The sequence below is a fragment of the Coturnix japonica genome, chromosome 7 (genome assembly GCF_054131305.1).
Source record: "Coturnix japonica strain WE chromosome 7, WE-NBRP24, whole genome shotgun sequence".
Classification (NCBI taxonomy): Eukaryota; Metazoa; Chordata; class Aves; order Galliformes; family Phasianidae; genus Coturnix; species Coturnix japonica.
The window spans coordinates 16,391,466-16,417,036 of NC_140669.1; the positions used below are offsets into that span (position 1 = coordinate 16,391,466).

At 36.1% G+C, this 25,571-nt stretch overlaps 1 protein-coding gene across 14 annotated transcripts in view; it reads right to left on the bottom strand.

Annotated features, from left to right (window-relative positions):
* Positions 1-25,571, bottom strand: part of STK39 (serine/threonine kinase 39) — a 112,878-nt gene that overhangs the window by 7,285 nt on the left and 80,022 nt on the right. For 12 of the 14 annotated variants that reach the window (XR_014947937.1, XR_014947936.1, XR_014947940.1 and 9 more), the window contains 2 exons: positions 12,336-12,388; positions 10,401-10,469 (listed from right to left, as the gene is read on the bottom strand). Coding sequence is in view for 10 of the 14 variants with exons in the window: in XM_085552430.1 (XP_085408556.1) it covers positions 10,401-10,469; positions 12,336-12,388 (122 nt within the window). In the remaining 4 variants the exon portion in view is untranslated. Of the gene's footprint in view, positions 1-7,800; positions 7,869-10,400; positions 10,470-12,335; positions 12,389-25,571 lie in introns of those variants that run through there. The other 2 variants (XM_085552429.1, XM_032445772.2) reach the window with 2 other exon arrangements.

A 25,571-nucleotide genomic window follows, 5' to 3' on the forward strand; every position in this document is an offset into this window, starting at 1 on the left:
AACCTTCAACGTTACATGAACTCAACTACAATCATTACAATAGAAAGTCTTTCCAATTTTAAAGCTTTGTTATTCATAATCTTCTTTATTCTAGTCATTACAAATGTTTTTTATTTTAATCACACAGTTCACTTACATAATCAGTAAGTCATCTTTTATTGCAGTACCTCCTACCTAGCAAAATACATGCAAATACAGATAATGCTTTTTATTACAGTTAATATTTAAGAATCTACACAAGAAGCTCACAAAAAAATTGTTCTGTCTGGTAGCTCCTGAAACCACAATGCAGCACCTTCAAGCTTATATGTCTTCAAAATCTATTTAATAAGATCATGCATTCAAGAGCAGTTCTGTCTTACCTGAGGCCTCGTTAAACATTTATTTAAAATAAATAAATAAATACTCCATCTTCTGTTAGCTGGCTTCACCAAAATAGGAATACAGAAAAACAAACTGATATAAGGTCTTGGATCTCTTGAATCCAAATACTTCTAACTTCACCTATTATAAAATGAAGAACTTCAAACAGGCATTTGCAGCTGTTCACTTAGTGTCATCCAGCTGCAGGACAACTGTGGCAAGTCAGCATGCTGCTTGGCTACTGCACCTGAATGCAAGAACTGCCACCTGCCTTCAGGCAAAGTTACTGTTCCTACATTTGCACGTACTGGCCAGTTTATTAGCAGGTAGATTAAACTATCACACAGCAGACAGATCAGATGCGCTGAGGCCTTCAAAAGAAGCACCAAAATCTTAAAAAGTGTAACTCCTTCCCGCTGATTCTTCAACAAGGAAGAAATTCAAATCTTTAAAGTAAAACTGCATAAGATAAGCTATAAATAATAAATGTAAATACTTAATGTAAACATATATGTAAATAGTTTTTTAAAGTAAATCTTATTTACTTTATTAAAAACCCTAACAAAAAGAAGTGATAATTTAGATGGGTGACATTCTTAAAGAAAACTGCTTTTCAAAGAACAGCGCTCATTTAAAGTCTACAGTTTTCTATGTTTGTCTCTACTTTAAATACGAATGCAAGCCAAAACCTTTTACATATAAAATGCTGAAAAGACATTGCAAGGAAGAATGTGAAACACTATTTCTGCTTCTCTGTTGGGCCACAATAGAGTGGAATGTGCCTAATCAAACAGAAGTTTAGCAGGATACTAAGGGAGTGATGCCATTGGTTTTTAAGCTATGCTTGAAAAAGAGAAAGAAGACTTGCACTAATTTCATAATATTAGAATAAAAATTCACATAAAAATGGAAACACCTGCAGTCTCCTAAAAAGAGATCTTTTCAATTTCAATTATATATATTTAGCATTATTCAAGTAAAGTAAGTGTTTCACTAGTGACTTCTGGTGTTCTTATATATTTTTTGGCTTTTCTAGAATAGCAAGAAAATTGAGTTTGCCAGATTAATGTAATTAATACTATTCTTTCAAGCCACCATGAATGATGTCACCTTCTGCACTGAAAATTCAAGACATTAACCATGAATGAAACGTGCACAATTACATAGGAAAACCACATAGCACTGTTGATGGCTTGTTCTTTTTCATTAACTCCCTGCCTTCTTCTTGCTAGGTGTCTTGTCCTTACCAAGAACACAAGGCCAACAAACTACAGCCAACTGTCTGAATTTGGATACTTAAGTCTGCATTTCAGGAAACTAAAAATATGGTTTCCTTTTTAAGAGATAATAATGATTCTTTGCACTTTAGTGTAAGCCAGCAGTTCTAGGTACTTCACTAAATACACAGGTAGAGAGGCATGCCCAATGCTGAACAGCTTAAAAATACTGACTCTACTGATAACTGGAATTTTTCAATGCCTGATGTAAGTAGCTACAAACAAATAGCAGTAACGCCAGAACTGCAGGTGTCCATGGCATCTCTGGTTTAGTTATTTTCCTCCAGAAAAAGAGCCTGTAGCACAGGCAGCAGGAGCCATCCAAGCAGCTGAAAATCCTTCCTGACAACCAGCTTGCAGGGCTTCCAGTTACTTGCCCAGAAAGTCTGAGATGCCATCTTAACTAGAAAGATGACATTCTCAGGGTTACAAAAATGGAAGTTAAAGACCACATTCCAGAACAGGATACTCAGCCAACTGGAAAAGAAATTAAAATAAGCTATTTGTTGCATTTAATACTATTATTATATACTTACTTCCAAAAGTTTAGGACTCTTATTAAACCTATGCAATTTGGATGATTAAGTATGCTGTGTCTCAAAAGATACCTAAAAATTCCTGTCAGATATGCTCACAACCATAAACAATGCTCCCACATATGAGCAACTGCTGCTACTGTTCAGCCCTGTTCAGAATTACTGATTGCATCAAGCAAGCATGAAAAAAAATATCTCTTAAGTAATACTGCTCTTAAGTGGCCACAGCTACTGAATTTAGTCTCTTTTCACTGAGGAAACCAACATACTATGTTGACTCACTAACCCTCCCAATGAGGTTACATAAAAAGTTTTTATATTCCTTGGATATGAAAATATGAGCCTAAAGTTACTAAATGAAGATAAAACCAATCACATCTGCAAATGCTATAAGAAACCTAAGGGAATAAGAGAAGAAAATAACCATCTCTCACTACCTTCTCCTTCCCCAAGCTTCCAACTTTTTTTTTTTTTTTTTTTTTTTCTTTTCTTTCAGGTTAGTGAACAAAGTCAATTTAATACAGTAGCACTCTCCATCATCAGGTGAGAATAAGCTTAACTTAGCAGATTTTACAGAGGATGTAGCAGCGAGAAGGAAGTGCCATCATTCTCTCCACTGATGCTTAAGCTACTTGAAAAGTGGGGACATTTTACAACATATCTCTGGATTCTACTTTACACCTCATCTCTAAGGTAAGTGTAATTGCAGTTTGAACTGACAAAGCCATTTTCATTGAACTACTCTGAAGTCATGCCTTGGATACCGTACTTCTGAAAGCCATAGAAGATCATCGCTGTAGTCTGCAATCAGCACTAACTGACAGTTTGAAAACCTTGTTAGGAATTTGCTGCTTCCATAGGGCCTGAATATACCAGATCCAACATCTCATTTTGTAATGTGTATTTTCAAGACGTTTTGGCTTTGCTGCCATACAAATCAGAAGAAACATGGACATGATAACTGCACAATGGAATCAAGCAGTGATGGAAGAACCTTTCCCAGCAAAACCAGCAAGTAAATAGAGCACGCTTCAAATCACGTCTTGGAGCAAATACCCTCTTCAAATGTTAGCAGCAGTTAGCACAACAGGCTTTTGTTGTTTACAGCAATAACTGTTCAGCTTGCTTCAGAAGCCTTCTGAAGGACATATAATCAACCTCTGCACCACAAATCATTCCAGGTTCTCTTGCAGGTTTTGTTCAGAGACAAATGGTTGTGTCACTCTGTCAGAGTAAGTGTCTGCACTCGTGGAGCATGCAGCAGGATAAAAAGGTCAAAACCAGCATATAAATACACAAAACACAGGCAGTTAATTGCAGATGTAATAAATAAAAAGCCCTCATAGCCAGTGTCTTCTAGCATGTACATTTATTTAGCATATACTACAAAACACACCCTACTAAACATTTTTGGCAGACATCAGTGATAATTTTTAAATAAGTGATAAATATAAGCCAATCTAACAGAAAAAAAAAAATGCCATCTTCAAGATCCCACATAAAAGAAACAAGCCTAACAGACTGAGCATATGTGGGGCAGTCTCAAATAGCTGTTTCTCTAATGTGACAGAAGCCTGCTTGCTTATTTAAAATTCTTAACACGGCATGAAATCTAACCCTAATGGCTTCAGAATAGGGAAAACTTCTGAAAAAGTTAAAATTAATGAGACAGTAAATAAAGCTATATGAATACAGTAGAACCATTTCCCATACAATGCCAGTGCAGCCAACTGAGCCAGGGCCATCTGGCATAAACACAAACAAGTAACATCCAGGGTCTGAGACAATATTTCTGTGATGCTCTCAACAGCATAATGATTCATATACTTTTCCACTTGATGAAAAATGGATGTGGAACTTCTGACACTAGGTTTGACAATTTGGAGGGCTATTACATTTTGTAATCCTGAAATTCAGATACAAGGAAAAGCAAACATTATTTGGGTACAAAATTACTGATGCTAAAAAAAAAGCTCTGAGAAAATAAAAAATGTATTTAATGAATAAAAAGTGAAATTGTTTTTATGTAGTCCAAAATGCAGTCAGTAAGAAATAGCAAGAAGTAGCCAACTTTAGCTGCTCCCCACTTCATCCAACTGTATTGCTATTAGAAAGGCCAAACTCAAAGCAACACAGATTTATTGGCTCTCCCTGATCGTACCAAATATTATTTCTCCCCCAGACGTAGGGGTTTATTTTGCCATTTCCATCTGATACATGAGTTCTACTTAATAACTGCCTTAGGAGTCTACCGATTTGAGGATTAATGCTGTATCTTCCTGTGCAGGTCTCAAGAAGCAGGAAGTCTGAGTGACAAGTTAGAGCTTTTTTCCAAAGTGCTGAATTTATGATGCATACTCATGAGGCAGTTCCACTTATTGCAAGACATCCATTGCAATCTAAATACTCATTTGTATTTCACACTGCACAGTGATTTTCATGCATTTGCAAGATCAGAACCAAATCAAAACCAAGCTCTGAAACCTAGCCAGCACTGGATTACAGTATATTATGCAAACAATTCTAGCAATCAAACTTTATAGCTTTTTGGTAACAATTCCTCCAGATCTCTTGATTATTTCTATCTAGTGTTTGTTAATAGCTCACAAACTGCAGGAAAGATTAAAAATCTTTTCAAAGAGGTCAGAAGTGTCTTTTAGGTGGGAATGCTTCTGTTAATTCATCCATTCAGGATGCTAGTCAAAATCTTTTGTTTATGTTGCTTGAGAACAGTAGCAAGGGAAATATTAAAACATTTTGAGATCTGTGACAGCTAACTTAACAAGTGTTTATTGCTGGAGGACTGCAAGGAGCTAGACATGGTTCTCATAAGAAAAAAATGAAAGAAAATAGAGAAATCAACAGCAAGCTTGGCTTCTATTCTGAAGATGCTATTGGATGCTGATAAGGAAGAAACATTAAAAACATTTAGAAATGTATTATTTATGAAGAGGCTGTCATTAGGAATTTATCAAAAGAAGATTAAGGCTCACAAATTTGTCTGAATTCTCTTTGCTGAATCGGGAGATACAAAGACAGTAAAAATGATTTATTCCATTTCAAATTTGATACTTTAATATCCAAGGTTTTGATTTGCAGCTTTACAGTCAGAAAACGCATTTGCAGGAGAACAGCATTCATCAACAGAATAACAGAGGGCCAAAGTCCCCACTTGAACAGTGGAAAACTGAAAAGATCTCCTTCAGCATCTCTGTGAACAGGACTGCAATTACGTGACAGTCAGCAACTCCCACAGCTTAAAGTGATTATTAAAACCACTTCAGCCTTGAGGTTCACATGGTTTCTAAACCCCAGTACAGCAGACAGAAATCAGGAACGTAAGTTTTCTTGTGTGTGTGAAGTACCGATCAAAAGGTTAAGGTTATTCAACATCTTTCAGAAGACTTTTTAAGGACATTTAACTACTAGTTTGACACTGGTGTATCCTGTTTCAAGGGGTGGAAGAGAACTGTGACGAAGCTTTGGCTGATAACCAGCCATGCTATGCTACTCAAGAGCAGAAGAGGCAAAGGCATGGAAGAGGCATCAGGGCATATATTCCTGACCTACTTATAAGAACAAATCAAGCTCTTGAATATTTATCCTCACTCAAACCACAACAAAAAGGAGATCATGGAATAAGAACAGCTCTCAAAGCCCTGTGCTTTACCATTCACTAATGTGGAGAATACCCAGAGATCACAGACAAAAATTGGAAAATGGAGGGCAGACAAAATAATAAGACATTTTTCTCTAGGTAATTTGACTGAAAAAATCCCACCCAATTGGAAGAACGTATTTTATGAAGCAGAAGCACTACACTGACATGGAAGAAGAAATTTTAATGCTAGAAACATACGTATTTCAGTACCAAAAGCATGTGAGCAAACACTCAAATTCTCAATTTTTTTAGTAGCCACCTCTGATCCCAAGGCAATGTATTATATTCTACACTTTTAGATCCCCTGCCAAGAAAAAAATCTAAAAATATGATACTTTTTAAAAATTAAAACACAGCAGTAACTGGCACATTGTACCACTTCCCAGAAGCTTATTTAAAAAATGGAAGGCTGAGTTTTCAGGATATTTTTATTTTCCCATAGAGTGTGAAGAACTCTTAGTCAAACCATTGCACATTTATAACAGTGCCATAAAAAGATAGGTAGAACATATCTGGATATTTAAATCCTTATGTATTCCAGAGTGAGCTTCTGCATGCATTTAATGGAGGTAGACAATACCTAGAAGAATTCAGAGGGTTGAGGTATGAATATACAATCACAATTTCTCCTTCATTTTCAAGTGTTTTGAAAAATCTGAGCCTGCACTGTGGCTTAGACTCAAATTAACATCTGAAACAAAAGTTTAGATCAGCTGCCCAACACTGCTAGTAGGAATGTTTAACAAGCCTGAGATATTACAGTATATCAAGCTCATAAATTTTCTATACAAAAGAGTGAGTCATAGTACAAGGTTGAAAAAAGTCAATTACCAGTGACTGAACACAGAAAACAAGTGCTTGCTTTTAGACAAAGGTTTTGCTGCCTATCAAACTGTTGTCAAAATATCAAAGCCAGCTCAACAAGTATCTTTATTGTGCCAAATCAGAGTAAAAATGTAGGTCTATGCAGAAATAAAGCAAGGTCACATTCTGCCATGCATTTTGTGACTTGGTAATCTCCTCTCCTCATCAGATGTTCACACCTCTCCTTTTCTGAAATCTGCTATGAATTATAGAAAATGAATTATAGATTTTGTTCTGACAAAACTATTAAGAAGATGAAATGGCAGTCAGGCTACTTCAATACCTTGTATGAAACTTGAAGCAGTGAAAAATACACTTAGAAAACAAGCCCTGATTTCAGGAGTTAAGTTTTGAAATGGACTACCTCTAGTTTTAAGTACATCTTTAAATCTTTATTTTGACATACTACTTGCAGGAGAAGTGAATGCCGAGGAAATAAACAATACTAACTAAATTACTATTGGAAAGGGGAACATTACTTACACTGCTGTCTTAGCAATTTCTGATTCAAATTCATAGCTGCTTTATTTTTTTTTATATAAGAAAAAAACAAAAACAAATGAAAGACCTTAAAACCACAACTCAGACCTATGAGAGAATACAGAATATTTTAGTCTTAAGATCATCACCTGCTTTATCAGGCAGAACCCAAACGAATCCCACTGATAAACAGATGAACTTGTTCCTCACACTGGTGAGTAGAACCTTCTCTGAAAGCAACTACCAACTCCATTTCCACCCCCCCTTAAAGTAATGAAAAATTGTTATTTACTTGATTGTACCTTTAAGATGAACACATTTCCAATGATGTGTGTATGGATTAATCTGGTTACATTGACAACTTCTTATGCATTTATGTCATGCCACAGCTCAGTCACAAAAGCCATTACAGCAGCAGTTGCTATTCACCCAGCACAGTGTTCTTTTTAACCACCTTGAACATCTGAGTTTCCATCACACAAAATTCAGTACAATGCGAATGTGCATGAAACCAGCCTTATTCACACAATATACTTTCTCAAGTGCACCTTTTACACAGGACATACATAGCTAAAATAACTTTGAAGAAGCTATTAGATGCAAAGCTTGATTACCTGAGGGTGTATCTCAAACCTGCAGAATTCCCGACAGTCTAGTTATTATGAGTCACTCTTCAATGCATTAGCTCTAAATGAGACAGATGTGTTGAAATATTTAAGTCCCTACATAAACTCCAGGGATTTTAGAGAGATTCTCCTATCGCTAATGCACATGCATCTTTTGCTAAAAAGAAATAGAGCTACATGTACACACTGAAGGTGCACAGGTTTCTACGTAATGCCTTAAAATGCTGCACAATTTCTGTTGTATGTATGTTTCTTTTCTGGGTAATAAATTGAAAAGTAAACACAAAGTATGTAGTCTGTGCTTAAAATGAATTTTTACAGTCTGTTAGGGCATTTTCTCATTTACTAAGATTATGAGTACATCCAGCTTTAGAACATATATAATGTGATACACAACAACACCAAGAATCAGTTATTTTCAACAACAGACACAAGAAAAAAAAAAATTCTAGTAAACTTCACTAAAGATCACAAAAATCAAATATTCTCAAACCACGACTGATACCAAAAGGCAAACCTCTGCTGCCTCAAGTGCTAAACCAGGATGTGCACCCTTAGAATACTACTGCCCTTTGTCTGATGTATTTAAACGTGAAGGTACACCTTCCATTATTCTTGAGGTATTCACAGACACTTGTTGACAAAAACTTCTAAAATTAAAGTTACATTAATATAATGAAGAACAACTGCATATTTCATCGCTGCTAATCTACAATAGTTTTTTTTAAGTTTTGTTTGGGAAGAAGCATTTTTCCCCTCTAAATAACTATAGTCAGCTCCCTTCAGATTCTGAAAGTTAAAGGATTGCTTCCAGAAGAAAAATCCAAACAAAGCATTACTATGTGAAGGTTCACTAGTTAATATACATATGCTGCACATTCATAGACATATTTTATCTGAAAACATTCCAAAAATATTACAGATCTTTCACATGATTTAACAGCTGTTTCAGAGCTGCATAAAAATACTTCATAAAGTAGATGTCTACATATAGCCAAGACTCATTCCCCCACCAATTCAAAATCCAGGTGTCCTTAAAACTAAGTTTTTTGTAATGATTCCCCTGATCTAGGGGACCTCCTGTGAAACAATGCTACTGTCAATAAGAACAGAAACCAGTCAATCGTAGCGAGAACTGAGCATGCAAGATGGGATTTTTATGTGTCCACAGAACAGGTAGCTGAACTTATTGCTTATCAGAATGGAAATCTTCCTAGGATGTCTGTGTTAAGTGAAGCGAATCCAGCAGGACTCAAAAGGTGAAGTGTGTTGATGCTAAGCAGTGAATTCTGTAAAACTTGTACATCAACTGGTACCTACTAACAGCTTCAGTTCAAATATTTTTAACATCAGTTTCTGTAAGTCTCAACTTTTATTAAAAGTAAGTACAGGAACAACTTTCACCAGACTAACTCAGAAATCTGCTTCCATTTATATTATAGAGGCTGAATTTCTGCATGGTTCTGTTGAAAAGTGAGAAATAATTTATCAGCTGCTTTCAGAATGTAGGAATCAGATCTTCTGGTGAAGAAGGTCAACCAAACTCATCTCCACTATTCATAGTCAAGAAGATTATAAACCTTTTAATTTGGAGCAAACAAGGTGGCAAAATCATTTTACACAGAAAATGAGTTTTGTAAGAGGATTTGCATTTTCAGCACCATCTGTTCTTTTTATGACTTGCTGCTTTAAACTAAGGGACTGAAATATTTTTCAATACTGTACTGCTATAGTGGAGGTGACAGCTGAAAACGTGCTCAATTTCTTATAAACAAATGTGGCCAGGTTCCTTCAAATCTTCGCCTGCATAATCCAATGCTGTAGAAAGCTGCATTTTGTTGGATTTGGTCTTTATGGGTTGGTTGGTTTTTAGAATTTACAGATTTGTTAGGTAAAGATATCTAAACCAATTGATCAAACAAAGATCAAGCTACTAGTATTCATCCAGCACTCACATGCTCAACATCTACTAAAATGCTCTGATTTTGGCAACTGTATTTCTAGTAGCATTGAACAACCAAAAGAACAGCTACAACTGCAGGGAAAGGAATGCCTAAGAAATTAATCATATTTGTCAGTTACTTGCATTAAAAAATAAAAAAACACTGAAGCATAGAATAGAACAATAGAGAAGTATCTTTCCACTCAACTACCAGAAAACATTTCCAATTATCTTTTTTTCTCCCCTTGAAATGGTACAATTAAGCACAATTTCTCCCCAGTTCTGAGCTCTGGATACTTTTACAAACTCCATGTGACACTTAATTTCAGGGTTTTCAAAGCATACTTTGAATAATCCCACTCCAAAATCATTTTATTGTTAAACACATAAATTAGTGCAGAAATGATCAATCACTGAATTCTAAATGGTGCTACAGGACATTTATTATATAACCCCTTTTAAGCCAGAGAAGAGTACCATCTTCCAAAACACAATTCTTGACTGGTATCAAAACTGGCTTGATGAACAATCCATGCATACATGGAAGTAAAATTAGGACAAAATTCTATAACAACCAACAACACATTTTTTCATATGCACTTAACACAAACTTGTCCCAAGAGCATAACTGAAAAGAAAAACGGAATTTACCTATAACTACATCGTGGCCGTCAACGAGGCCTGCAGAGAACAGCTCCTGAGAAACACCATCTGCTGTGTCTGTCCAAAAGGTGAAGTAAGTATGAGAATTCACAAAAACAATGAAAAAAATATCAATCACCCAAAGCAATATAACAAAAATATACTTAAGCTTCAAAACACCAATAAGTCACAGGCTTGAATTCAATGTTATTGTTCATTAGGAGAGGAAAAACAAGGACCACAATTTTTCAAGATAATTAACTTAGCAGCCTCTACACAGTAAAACAATGTGATGATTGTGATGATTTTATTCATTACAAACACCATACAGACCTCTGCAGGTCACAAGCATTTCTTCTCTGTTATTAAACTAGGTACTCTTATGTGGTTTACAATTTCAGTATTTTTGCAACCAAGAAAATAAACAGTTTTGGAGCATTTTCTCTGCTGCTTCCATCTCCTCTAGATGGATCTAGATGGAGAAGTGTATTATCAGGTTTTCTTGTTTGTTACCAGTGGGGCAAGGGAGTTGCACAGTCATTAGTTTCTTTGAGCTTAGGGCTCAAAATAGGCTTTATGTATGGTGACCCAGAAGATTCAGACCTTTGGATGGATGGTGACTGATGCAAATGAGTGGCTTAATTCCTAAGTCCTTATGACTACTAATTGCTGCTGGAAAATTACTGAATAAAGAATTTGGTAGGATTAGAGTAAGTGTGAAACAGCAGGAAAAAGCCTACGTTCCAACAAAGTCTCAACTGCACGTGACCTTAATACAAAGTATCTGCAAGGGAGTCCATGTTTTGAGGCAGCTGAATACTTACATGATCTCCTCAAGTAAAACAGATGAAGAACAGCATTGCTGAGTTAGAATTTTTGTAGAGATTTGAGGGTGAGAACACTAGCTGCCTCAGTAACTATTAGGAATAGTAGTCATGTACTTTATTTGTACTTTATTATGATATATCCTGCATTTCTCAATCATGAACAAAGTTTTGCATGGCTTGTGTAACTGCTTAGTGAGTATTTAAATAATTCTTTTGACACTGACTAAATCAGGATGCTCTGTGCCCAAGTAAAGAAATCTCTCATTATTATCCATTACCAAAACTGATGAGAAATGTAGGCATGCAACAGAATATACCCATAAAACCATTGCATGAGATAGATACTATGATTTACAGGGGAAAAAAAAACAGCCACCTGCTCCAATTCGGACTCTTTTTTTTTTTTTTTAAGGTGGAAGCTCTGTATGAAGACAAAGTATAGTGTATATTCAATTCTGAGGAAAATGAAGTACATTCACAGGTTAAAGGGTTGCTATGTAATAAGGATGATACCTTCTTTCTCAACATATCATCCTCTTGCGTATTTTACTGCAGCAAAATCTGGTATTCTTCAAATAAAAATAAATTTTATGACTTCTTAAAACTCTTAGCACTGGAAAGCCAGCGTTCTACAAGCTTCTACAAGTAGAATCTTAAGTTTCAATGCCAGAATTTATTTCTGGTGATGAGACATAAGCTACAAATGCAACTCAACTGCCAACTGAAGACATTTTAAAAATGGTGTATGCCTTATACTTTTTAACATAACTTTTTAAGAAGCGGGGCAAAGAAACTCAAATGTTACCACTATCACCATATATATTTTCATGGTTATTATATGCCATTTCTTCTGATGTTCTCCAAATGTAAAAAAAAGTAAATTCCAAAGCCATAAATATCACGATGCAAGATCTTACATACCACATAGAACACATTATGCAACCTAGCCACTAGAATTTACACACGTCGCATGCTCCTGTTCAAGTTAAGTCCAGTATGAAGCTCTGCATACTGGAGAACATTTCAAAGAGGTAGCTTATATTAACCATAAGTAGTAACCAATTTCTGAAAAACCATTCTGAACAATAAACAAATAATTCAGTTGAAAGAGCCTTACCTCTGCCTGGAGTAAACTCAAAGCGTATATCGTTAAGTTCTTTTCTGGAGTTCCTGGAAAACATTCAGTGCATACATTAAAATTTAATGAAGAAAAGCTTATTCAAACTAACTAGCTTTGTAAGTGAAATACGTGATGAGTATGTAGTTTCATGATCTAATATTACCTCAACTGGTGGGCACAGCCAAGAAACTTAAAAGGCTAAAAGCCACATAAACTATTTTTTAAAATATAATTAGAAAAAATATATATCTTTTTTTTCTTTTTTTTTTTTTTTTCCCAAAAAATCATTATTAGCAAGAACGAACACAAATAGTTGCTTAAGCCTAGCCAGAAAACCATTTAGCTTTGCAGCTGGATATAAATTTTGGCTACAGCAGTCACTGCGTCCAAGGGCCAGGCCCTTGCCTGCTGCTCCTACCCCAGATCAGGCACATCAAGCAATAGCTGCTGAGAATTTTATCTTCGATATTGTTGGAAGGAGATGCCCGGTAACTTTTACATCCACCCTACACTACTTAAAATTGCTACAGTCCTGCTATTTCTCACTTAATTACTCATATTCATGATAATCTCTTGTGTTTAACAGTGGAACCATATTAAACTAGCATAGGACAAAGCACAAAAAACAACAGACTAGTTTTATTGACAACTACTCAGGCCCTGTATCCAGAGAGGATAGAAATAGCATGGGCAACCACATTTTTGCAACAAGGACTTTCCTCAACTTGAAAAATACTGTTCTCTTAACACATCCTGTCAGGAGGCTCCACCACATTTTCACAGCAATATTTTAGTGAAAACCCACAGAAAAATCTTAGACTGAAAAATGACTGGAGTACCTAAAAGATAAAACAGAATCCACTAATAAATATTTTCCTTTCCATCTTCAAGAGACACACTGCTATACTGGCTCTAACAGTTCAATCTAGTCTGAATGGTACAGATTACCCCTTCTCCAAGAGTAACAAAATATTCAGTTCTTGTTAAGGTTCTCTGCTGGAGATCAAATACACAGAGAGAAGCTCACTGAAGAGACTGAGGAACAGGTTTTGATGCATAGCATTTATAAAGCTGTTCTGAAATGAATAACTTCACAAATTGACCACCACTGTCTCAACAGGGAGGTTCTTCCAAAACATAAAATACACAGTAAAGCATGAAAACCAAGGATTTTCTGCTTTCATGTTCACTCCTGAGAGCACTTTAAACAGTGAAGCACATGAGACAGCCATAAGGGACTTACTACGCAACTAAAAAAATTCCTTTATAATCTCTTATTGTGCTCCAAACCACCATCTCTCACACATTTTCCATTTCAGTTTTAGCTAATAATTTCTACCATCTACTAAACATTAGCCTCTTTGCAAAACAGACATCCATCTTGTTTTTGGAAATGGCAATCTGACTGAGCATAGGGATGAACTTAATTGCTGTAGCATTCTTTATCCAATGAATAGCTCAATACACTTGAAAAGCTAATAGCAACAGAATGTGTTTTGCAGCCCATTATTCTTCTCCCCAGCAAGGAGAACTGTAAGCAAGCTCAGATTTCAGCATACCAGGCCATGAAGTCTTGCTGTGGGAAAACTAAATCCAATAGGCAGGCATACCCAGCTGTGCTTTAAGAGCTATCATCACTTGTTAAACACTTACAAAAATATTAGAGTCAAAAAACAGCAACATGCAGGAAAACAAGAACCAATGACTGGCAACAGAGACAAAAGCAATATAGCAAAGCCTGAAAAATAAGTATGCCACATGCAGCGTTTAAAATGAAGAGTACTCATTTACTGAATATACTGAATGCTCCAAGGCTAAAGGAGTTTCAGGTTCCCAAAATTCTACCCTAAAAAGCTATGGGAGTTTAAGTTTGTTAATACAAAACTGTGGATAATGCAGCCAGACTGGTACAGATTTACTAGGCTAATTTACTTCTGTTGTAAAAAACTGCTGTCATTATATGGAATGATGCACTAGTCTATTTTTATTCAACAAAGAATTAGTATGAATCTCAGTGCTCCAGCCCCTACCCTTTCAAAAGCCCTGGATGGCTTCCTGTCTAGAAGAAAGTCACATACGACACATCTCTGAGCTCCCTTTTGGCACACCACTCCCCTCTGCTGAAATTTATCACATCTAACAAGCTTATTAAACTGCTGCTTTCCAAAAAGGCAAAGTTTCACAGAAATTCACACTACTTCTCCAAAAAAAAAAAAAAAAAAAAGAGCTATTTAGGCTGAATGTGGGACTGTGCTCAGACTTACATACCCTCTCCCTGCATGTACTTCTGAAGGAACAAATCAAAGGAATAACAACTTTTTTCCACACTTTGGCAGAAGGAAATCAGAAAGTTTTTCTTATTAGCAGCTTCAGTGAATTGCTCCAGCCTGCGTATCTTTTTTCACAGCTGAGGATGTCTGTAGATTTAGCACTCTTCCAGACAACTATGCAGAAACTAGTTGATTAGGTTCTCAGATTGCCTTTCCCCAAACCTCCCATAAAACATTCACCACATAAAAAGGCACTAAGTAATTATGAACTCTCACAAAAATTACCCAATTTCTAACAGACCAACATAGCTATGTGAGACCAGCTGCTCCCAGTACAGACTCTTTCCTAAAGAAAGATGAAAATGGAATAGTGCATTTTATTTTGTTTTTAAATTGCAAAGCATGCCAAATAGAAGTTATGGGTCAAATTTGTTTATTAGAGTGAAGGTGAAAACTCACGAGAATTCAAGCCAACTTTGCCATTTCCACCTTAATACTCAACTATTTTTGCTGCTTTCTGCTTAATTGTACGCCATTATTAAAGAAAAAGAAAAAAAAAAAGGAAGCCTGTTAAGATTCATTTGCTAGAAGCTTTTTTTGCATATGGTTCCATTACCTTCCAGACATTTATCGATTTCCATAGATGATTGATTTTGCTATATATTTATCTACCAAACAGAAGATGCATTTGATTCCTCCCTTAAAAACGGTGCAGCCTCTTCTCCAGTTTTCAGCCTCTTTTCCAGTTCTAGTCAGTCACTGTTACTCTAAATTAGTCTGATAGTTCCCTTGTTACTTTTTGGTGACAACTGTTTGGGCTTGCTGATTTATTTGTATGTAATTTCCAAGTACCATTTCATTTGTTCACTGGAGTTCTTTTTTCCACTTACGTCCATTAGTCTTATCATGCAGTAGCACACACAGACTTTATTACTACTAAACAGAAATTGGAGTTGAAGAAAGGCACTCACATCTTCATGATTAATAATTTTATCTTCTTTTTCATCATTTCTTAATGGCCCCTAGTTTCTCTAATGCATTTGTGAAAAAGTTATTTCTATTTAAAAATGCAAACTCAGACCTTTTTGCAACCCTTTGCGATACCTCTTATTTGCTTCTTGCTTTGTGCCATTACAAACTCATATGCCTTGATTATCAAGGATACAGACAACCCATCTCTTTAAAAGACTAATAAGTTTTAAATACTTCTGTGCATTCTAGCATGCTGCATTTTATTCATTTTCTCTATGCTGTTTATAACTATGCAGTCACTTCCAACATGATTAATTCAAGAGATCTGCATTAAATAAGAACACCACCCAAACCAGCCATGTTAAGACATTTTGTTGGCCATCTCTACATCATTTTAGAATTTAAAATTTTGCACCACAAAAAAGCATATTTTCCTAATGAAAAAATCACTTTGAAGCTCTGGGTCACTTGATGTCCACATAAAGATTGCTAGAGCTGTTTTCTGATTTTCTAGGAAGCAACACAAAGAAGCAAAAAAAGAAGAACATGGGCCAACTTCATTGCATAGGCTTATCCTGCCCGTTCATTTGCTTGTTCTTAGCAGGCAACACAAAACCACTCAATTTTAGAGAAATTATTCGCAGAACCATGTTTATGTTCACCAAGATCAAGATTAGAGACTAAACAGCTGCCGAGATTGGTGTGGTCACACTGGACAAATCCTAAGAAGTGAAGAGAGATCTCAGGCATCCATGTTTCAAGACAGAGACTTAGAAATAACTACTTGATAGTCTAATTCCTGCTATATTCAATACAGTGTCCCACACACTTAAGACCTACATTGACAAAATATTGCCTAATGCGTTAGATTAAGAAATAACATTTGTGTAACAATGCCACTGTAAAATGAAGATGTTAAACGTTGGTATGTCTTCTGTCCTTCAAAATGAGATCTCAATCATGTAAGTGAGATTCAAGAAAACTTACACACATTGGAACTAAAATTAAGTTCTCTAAATCATGCCAGGATAGCTTGATTACATATCAAGCAGTTTTTCATTCTTATTTTCTACTTTATTTTCTCACAAGTTTATCCATAGCCTCTTTTGCAGAGTTATGTTAAAAATCACCTTCTACTTCCAGGAGGTTTCAGCATCTTCTCTGTAGACCTCGTGGTAAGTGTATTCCTAGATGATATGCATGTAACAATAGCTAAGAATCAGCATGTACTTTCTTCCTGAAACAATTTTTAAAAGCTTAAAATAAGATTACGTGAAAGAATGGTGTGTGCATGCACTTGTAACAGCATACATGTTTTGCCTCTGCATGTCTTGCTGAAAATCATTTTTATACAAAATTTAGGTCTTGCAGGTGCAAGATTATTATCCAAAATTATTTGACCTGCATTAAAACTACCACTTAAGCAAACTACGTTACTCTGGCAGTAAAAAAGCAATTCAACATAGCTTAGGAAACAAGGACAAGCAGCATGGCATTTGCACTGCCTCATTGCAGTTGCCACTGTAATTAAAACAGCAGAAGCATTTAAATGACCTTCTTATTTAGACTGAAGAAAAGCAAACCGAAATTGATGTAAAAATGGAGCTGTCTAATCAGAATGATAGTTAGGTCGTACATCCTGGAGATGTACCCATTTGATCTCCATTATATATCTCTGGGGCAAGATCTTTGCTTGTACAAAGCTAAAAATGCAATTAAAGGAAAAGCCCCAAAGAATATGATTAATAGGCATTTTTAAAAAGAAAAATTTTGTTTACAAGCTTTCCTTTGTTATTCTAATAGCGGGGGAAGGAGAGTGTATTGTTTGACCCTACCAAATAGTATTCATATGTAAAAGGTCATCTTCCTTCTCACAACAATTTGTCATTCATTGCTCACTTTCACGTGCTTAAGGCACAATGTACCTCGATACAAGGTATCCATCAGAACACTAACCGAAGAGCTAATAAAAGGAAGTCTATTATGCTAATTTTGCAAATCAGAATTTTAAAGCTTCTATTGGATCATACAAATACAACAGAAGAGTATTTACTGTAAAGAAGCATTAGCCTCCTGAGGATTCACCACATGATTACACAAATCCCTTTCTGTTTAACATTGCTATACTCAGCTACCATTTACTAATCAATATCCAGGCTCCTCCATTACACACCATCACAGTCTCAGGAGCAGATTATGTCTATCTGTCATTTTGAAGAAAGATGGTTCTTTTCAGCTTATTTCTGATGATTTTAGTTAAGTTCTAGATCAAATGGATGGGCATTTTTGTTAATTTCGGTAGCAGCAGAACAGATTACTAAAGTCTGCCAGCTTCCAGACTGCCACCAACCAGAATAGAACTAAAATCTCCCTATTTCAAGTCTATATCTTACTAATACCTACTTTCTGAAGTTCATTTAAACTTCACCACATACTTCAGTGGCTTTCAAGAAACTCTTACGAGCTTACAACTTATCCCTATCCATATATATACACTATCAAAAGAAGGAAACATGGTTAGCAGAACTTAATAAAAACACTGCCACTACCTTTTAATGATGTTTACATGCTCCTACATAAAGAGCAGATCTGTGAAATGAAGCAATGTATTTGTTAGCTATTCTATTTCAAGAGGCAGCAGTAATAGGCACAGTAAAACACATCCAAATCATGCTTTCAAGGCTGAAGCGCAGCCAATGCCATAATCAAACACTGTCATTTGATTATTATGCTTTTGGAATGAGACAACAGTTATCTATTAAAAATTCTGCTCACCACCAACCACACAGAAAAGGGATATGTTCATCACCATTAGAGGTCACCAAGTGACTTGTATGGGTTGCAACATGATCAATTCAGAACACAGCCCACATCTCCAGGGTAGTCAACTACTCCAGCAAGAAGGAAGCTTTACTATAATTTTAATCAGAGCTGACCGGTCTGAAGTTACTTAAATTATAATGCTTTAATAATGTATTGAACACCATATTAAAACTAAGAAAATCCAGAAATTCTGCAATAGAAAAAGACAAGAAAACTCTAGCACAGATCAAAATAACACAGCAGGTCTGCAAAAGTGTTTGTACTTTTAGAAGCTGCATATGAACACGGGTCCTTCCTGTCTATGATTTACAGTTCCAAGTCCTCATTCTTCAACACAGAAAAGTTAGAATTTTAGATTTATCTATATACCTAAACTTGCTTTCAGATTGGGTCTTTTCTCTTTCTGCAGCTGCTGATGCCAGAACCTAAATCAAAGTAAAGTTATAATCCCTTCAATTTCAATTCCTCATTGTTTTCTATGATTCATTCCAAGAAAAGTCAAACAGTAAACTCTGAAAGAGGTTTTTTTTGTTTGTTTCTAAAACTCATTTCTCAGTTTTACATTTCTCTGCATAAGTCCTTGGCACATTTAACTTTCATTTAGTGAATTGGGCATTACCAATCAAGGCTGGATGTGGCTCTGGGCAACCTGGTCTAGCACAGTTGGCAGCCCTGCCCATGGCAGGAGGGTTGAAACTAGATGATCCTTCAGGTCCTTTTCAACCCAAGGCCACACTATGATACTGTGTTTCTATGACTTATTTGTAATTAAATGAAGTATTCACTTGCATCATCTTCTGGATACTCACACTTCCTATATGCTCCCATATGAGCAGATGGAAATGGCTAGATAATATCAGTTTTATTACTACAGAGAAGGCAATATTTGTTAAGTTTTTCCCTAAAGTTATTGATTCATTAAAATAAAAAATATTTTGTCAATTTTTTAAGCAGTGTTAAGTTTTATTTGTGAAAAGCATCAATATTTTTTAACTGGTTGAAATGCATTAATGAGCAATCTCCCAAAAACTTGAAAACAACTGTTGTACTCTGGTACTTTTCCCCTACACTGCTTGAGGTTTTTAGTTGATAGCCAGATGCAGCGCATCCAAACAAGAGCAATATAAAAACTCATTCCCTGAACCTAGAGAAGTTCCTTGGACATTGAAAATCAAAAAGAAACTTGGCATATACAATAAAAAGGCAAAATGAAATATAACGTTCTGTTGGTTTTTAAATTAGCCTCAGCAGCATTGTCACATGCAATTAATTGCCCACAAAATTTATAACCACAACCATGCAGATTAAACACTTAATTCCCTGCCATCAAAATATTTAGACATGCAAATCTTGATAACCTATGTTCAATAAGAAAAACAAAAACAAGATTCCTTGATTCAGTAATGAACAACTGTAAATACAAACTTTTTTTTAAATAAAAAACATATCTATTAAGTGATTCTATGTAAACTAAATTTTAGACACAATTGTTAATTGAAACATTTTTCAGTGTTCAATTTTCAATAAAAATACAGGAGAGCATAAAAGCATCCTTAAATTGTGAATAAGGAATGCACCATTTACCATTTTTAATGAGCAAGCTCTGAAGGAAATAGAGGTAAATGTGGAAAACAGAATTAGAATCTATAGTTTAATCAAAGGTTCCTGCTTACTGATTTCAGTCGTGATTTACTCAAGATTAAATAGGTTATTTCAATCAAATCCTCCATACTGTGAAATCGAAATTCACTTCAGTAACCATATTGCCACAGCAGCCTGAGGGAGGGCAAATGCTGTAGAGGTGATAGCAAAACATTACATATGACAGCACTCAATAGTGTTATCAGTCACAGTTACTTCAAGAATTCTACAGTTTTGTTACTAAATTATTTCCAGCCTATAGAGCAGCGCTGTTGTTCTCCAGCCATAAATTCACCACACAGCTGGTAGTTGGTCTGTGGATCTTGTCATTAGATACACTTGAGAAGCTGTTCTAAATAAACAAAAATAATGAAGAATGCCTAACCTTTGGTGTAGGATAGATATCAGTTACCCTTCTTACAAACCAGGTGAGAATAAAAGTTTAAGCCAGAAACTGCCCCATCAAATAGAAAAGAATTGAAAATTTTGGGTGATGCTGAATCAATTACCAAAGTCATTTCAGACCTTGCCAGAACAGATTGAACATTTTGCTTATTTAGATACTTTGTTCCTAAAAATTAAGCCTCAAACTTAAGTACTAACCACAGCTCTACTGGGTACCTGCAGCCAAGTGCCTGATTTCTGACAGCAGCCAATAGTGGGTGGCTACAAAGCCACTATAAAAGTAGGACATGGCAATGTTTCCTGCAACTGCTGTCCCAGCCACAAAGCATTTGTCATTCAGCAGCTACCTCAGATTCATGTCATTTCTAAGCATTTCATAGGTCTCACGAATTTCTCTTCTATATCCTGGGGCAGGGAGTCCCAAAGTTTAACTACACAGTGTGTCTTTTTTCTTTTCCTTTCAGTAGCCATTTTTCTCACACTCCTCCAGCTCCTACACTGAGAAAGTGAATAACCAGTCCTATCTCTCAGGTTTTGAGCCATTGTGTTCCACACATCATATATTTTTCTATCTAAATATTGATACCTCCCTTCAGCTTCTACAGAATTATTCCTCTCCAAGCTTCTGATTATCCTTGATGCTTCTCTCTGAAATTTCTGAGATTAGGCCTGACAGTCAAGAATTGATAAGAACCACTCGCACTACAAAACTTACAGGAAGGCAGATTTATACAGTGCAGTAAACCAACTTCATCAAAGAAATATTTTTGTTAAAATACTGACTTTCATCTGTAAATAACACAAACTATCAAAATGCCATTACATGTAATTCTGCCTTAGCATTTTCTCTACATGCTATTTTAAGTAAGATATGAGATAATATAACTCAACTATCCCATTTGCCAGTGCTTCAAGTAAAAAAAATTTCAATTTGTCCCTTTTGTTCTTCCTCTGGCTCAATTCATCTGGTGCGCAGGAACTGTATTAAATTAGGTCCTGGGACATTCTAAATTACAGTCAGTAAATTATCTTCCTGTCAAATGAGCTAATTTAACCATCTTAGATTGCTTCAGATAATTTGCAATTCTTAACTATTAACCATTAACAAGTCTCCTAATTTAACGTGAAATGTCTCTGTTATTAATCTAAATAGTCAAATCCTCAGATAGTGACCTTCCCAAGTCAGGTGGTTAGACTGGAAATTTCAAGGGTGGTGATATCTCCTTTCTACCATCTCTCCCCAGCCACATCAGAAAACAGCCTTCAGCCTCTGTACAGATCTCCAACCAGGGTCCTTCAGTTTGAGACATTACATGGAACACATGCAGGCTCACAAGAGAGAGCCTGGACTGCAGATTTAATTCCTCCCCAACAGCAAACACCTGTTCCTCTGTGAAGCAAAGGATAAAGAAGCACCAACATATCAACATAACCACAGCTTAGGTAGATCAGATCACAGTTATACACATGGCAACAGAGCAGACAAAACATGAGAACCAGTTTCTTCAATGCATAAGAAAATTCAAACACAATCCCTTAAATAAATGAGGATAAAGTTCTTTCACAAGCTTTGCTTGGAATTACTTAAAAACACTGTTGCTAATTTCACTTCTGGAGCAAAATACTCCAGGACACAATACTGGAAAAGACAGAAAATAAATTGGAAAAAAAATGCCATCTCCAACTGAAGATGCAAGCAATGCAAGCAACAATTGGTCACCATGTGCCTGAAATTCAATTATGTCACATGAGCTCTGACAAGGGAGAATATTTCTCTAAGTTAGCCTCTCTGAAACAAATACCTTCTAAATTGAAATGGTACTAAATATAAGCTAAGGGTAGAAAAATCAGATATTCAAGTTGGAAATTACCCAGACTAACAGAGTTAAATGCCACCACTCCTACAAACAGCACTATGGGATTCTTTAAAAAGTATGTCAGGATTCAGATTGTGCTTCTTACCTACAGCACAACATTTACACTAAAGAAAGGCTGATGGCGCTAATTTGGCATCTCCTACTCAATCACAATTTCAGTCCAATTCTACTGCTTTGGAAAATATGTCAAAACTTGATCATCCAGTGAAAGAATTGCTGAAATGCACTGATTCTTTCACCAGTTTTTCTCCTTTGGGAAGGTCATTTTCAATTTCTGTATATGTTATTAACTTTTACTGAAACATCGTTTTGCATTTTTTTTCCATAGTAGTATCATCATCTAACATTTGATTTTTCAGGCCTCACATTTCCTCATCTTTCCAAAGAGAAAAAAAATAAGAGGAGCAGCTCCTTCTCCCACACGGCCCTAAATGGTCACAATGTATTTCATCACAAACTCACTCCAACTAAGATAACTCCCTAGCCAAAAGGAGTCAGCAACACTACAAATGCCATCAGTTTACTTCCCCAACATCCCTCAGCCCTTCCAGGCCAAAGAACCCTAGAAAAAAAAAAAAAGAAAGCCTTATCCCTCACATCCTAGCCCAGCCAGCCCTCATCATACAGGAGGAGCTCATTCACATTCAAGATGCTCACCTATTGCTAATGTCACCCTAGCCTCTCTTTAGGGAAACAAAAGAAAAGCAGAGTTGAGATGAAGCCTTGAACCTTCTCTCGCCATTTAATCCCTGTCCTCTTCACATCTCCTCCACCACCAGTCACATCATTTGCCTTGTATTTAACTGGTATTCACGTTTTTACCTGTATCAGTACTTTTTTTTTTTTTAAACTGTAATTCAAAGCATCTTAAACCAGTACTCTGAAGCCATCAAGCTGAGGCAGTTCATATAACGTTATTGCCTCAAGCAAATTATTTTAAAAGAAAAAGCTTCCAACATTTCAGATGATATACTGAGTTTTTAGATGCCAAATCTGGAGACTCATCTCCACAATGTTTATCTGAATATCAAGGCATACTTAAAAAGCTATATAATAGTAGTAGATGAAGCATCACAGGAAATTGTTTCTATCCATGTACAGTAGCTAATTTGCTTCATAACATGTTTCACAACTTACGGTTCATTTTAACAAATCCCATAAAAGTCCTCTGATGTGCTCAAGTCTCCACCAGCTATATGACTTAATGATCAATTCACCAAAAAGGCATCAACAGAACAGTTTAAAGTCTGAACTGGAGGTGGATAAATGCAGAAATCCCTATGAGCATATTAGTTATTTACTGCATTACAATCCTGAGAGAATGCTGTGTGACACAAAGCAAGCCAGCAACCCATTTTATCAACTACCAAATGCCAAAACAGGCAGCACTTTGCTTTTAGACAATCAAAAAAAAGTTGCTCAGTAACTGTAACAGAGAATACCATCTAGGGGCCACAGTATCTTCCCCCGTATACAGCTCCCATAAACGTAAATTCATTCACCCTGCAATAGTTGTGAATTCAAGATAGCTGGAATGCAAAAAGAGATTAATCCAGGACTGACAGATCATAACCGAGGGCCTCCAAGTTATACGTTACATAACAGAGAGTTCATTTCCCAAGGCTTTGCTGCTTATTTTTTAATGAAGGAACACCTCCAGTTACCCTTGCAATAACAAAAAATAAATAACAAAACAACAGTTCAATTAGTGGAAACCTTTACAGTTATAGCTCAAGCACTAACGATGCTAAACCCTGCTGTATTCTGAAAACGCTGTCTCTGAAGCTTGTCATTTACATTATCTGGAGTGACACAAGTTTGTCAATAATGTCACCGGGATGCCAGCCTCAGTTCCCCATTGGCATTTAATTAGCAGTGTGTTAAGATTCATATACCGGGACTCTTCAGGGCTGAGAAGGACGAATCCTAATCCCATGCCCACCATTCTGTTATAACAATCAATTTTTCTAGAACTTTCTCTGTACATAATTTCCTAAGTTAGCCCACTGCAGACATACCTACCCCAAAAATCTCAGAGTGCTCTACTTAAGTACAACGCTCACTGCCAGGCCAGGACCACTATTAATGTACCTACTTTAAGGTCAAATACGACAAAGCTTTTAACCAGATATACCGCCACCCTCCCACCATACATCAAATGCCAACTGTGATCCTGCTCATATGTTCAGGTATCCATCAGAAGGAAATCCAGATAAACACTGCAAGTATGTGTCATTCAGCCCAAGTTGTACCACTGAGGGAGGACATGGCCAGAGCTCACATGGGGCCAGGAATGCACACTGCAAAACATACGCTCCAGAATATAGGTCAGCCTAAAGCAGCAAAAATGCACTCTGCAAAATTATGCCTCAGATTTTTCTTCTTTTTTCCCTCAAAAAAAAAAAAAAAAAGTGCTCTCAAACCCCAGAAGGTATCTCCTTTGTGTCACTGTTTTGTTTAAAGAAAACTTTTCAGTTCCTAGCACACAAGTAGCATATTTGGAAACTCTAGTTTATGTAGCTTAGAAGCTACAGGAGGAAAAAAATAAATAAAAAAGAAAAAAAGGAAGCACAATCTCTGGCATTTGACTGTGCTAAAATGTTTGGCCTTTAGATATGCCAACACTGCAGGTAACTGGGCAGAAACTTATCACTCCACAGGTTCCAGCATAATTTAAAAATACCCAACACCTCACTGGTACTTCCATGCAGCAGTGTGAATCGGTCTGTTTTGTAAATAGCTTCATCTACCTATATTCTGCAGAAGGATGAAAAAGAATATTGATAGCATAAACTGGGCTGCCATGTAAATGGGACAAGTAAACAGGTTCCAAATAATCTTGAAGTCTTCTCTCCCTACAATAAAATTTATTACTACTCCCTGCAGTAAACAACGTTCGGCAGCCAATTTTTTGCAGCTGTCACTGAAAAAGTAGTCAAAAAAATGGGGAGATAATAGATATCAGAACTTAGCTGTCATTCTACACAGATATTTCTTGTGATTATCAACAGTTTTTAAGGATACTGTTTTTAAGCCACTTGCTGTGCACTGATCTACTATTTCCTGGTAACATACCGGTCAGAGTTTCATCAATATTTCTCTGCTCGTCTTTCTGTCCTTTTGTTAGCATAAAAATAATATTTACTTGCACAAGATATTAGGATGTCTGTGAGAGACTGTAGTTTCTTGTCAACACAAAGAGAATGAAAATGAGTTTTAAAGCAAGTGACAGTAAGTTTTTTAAC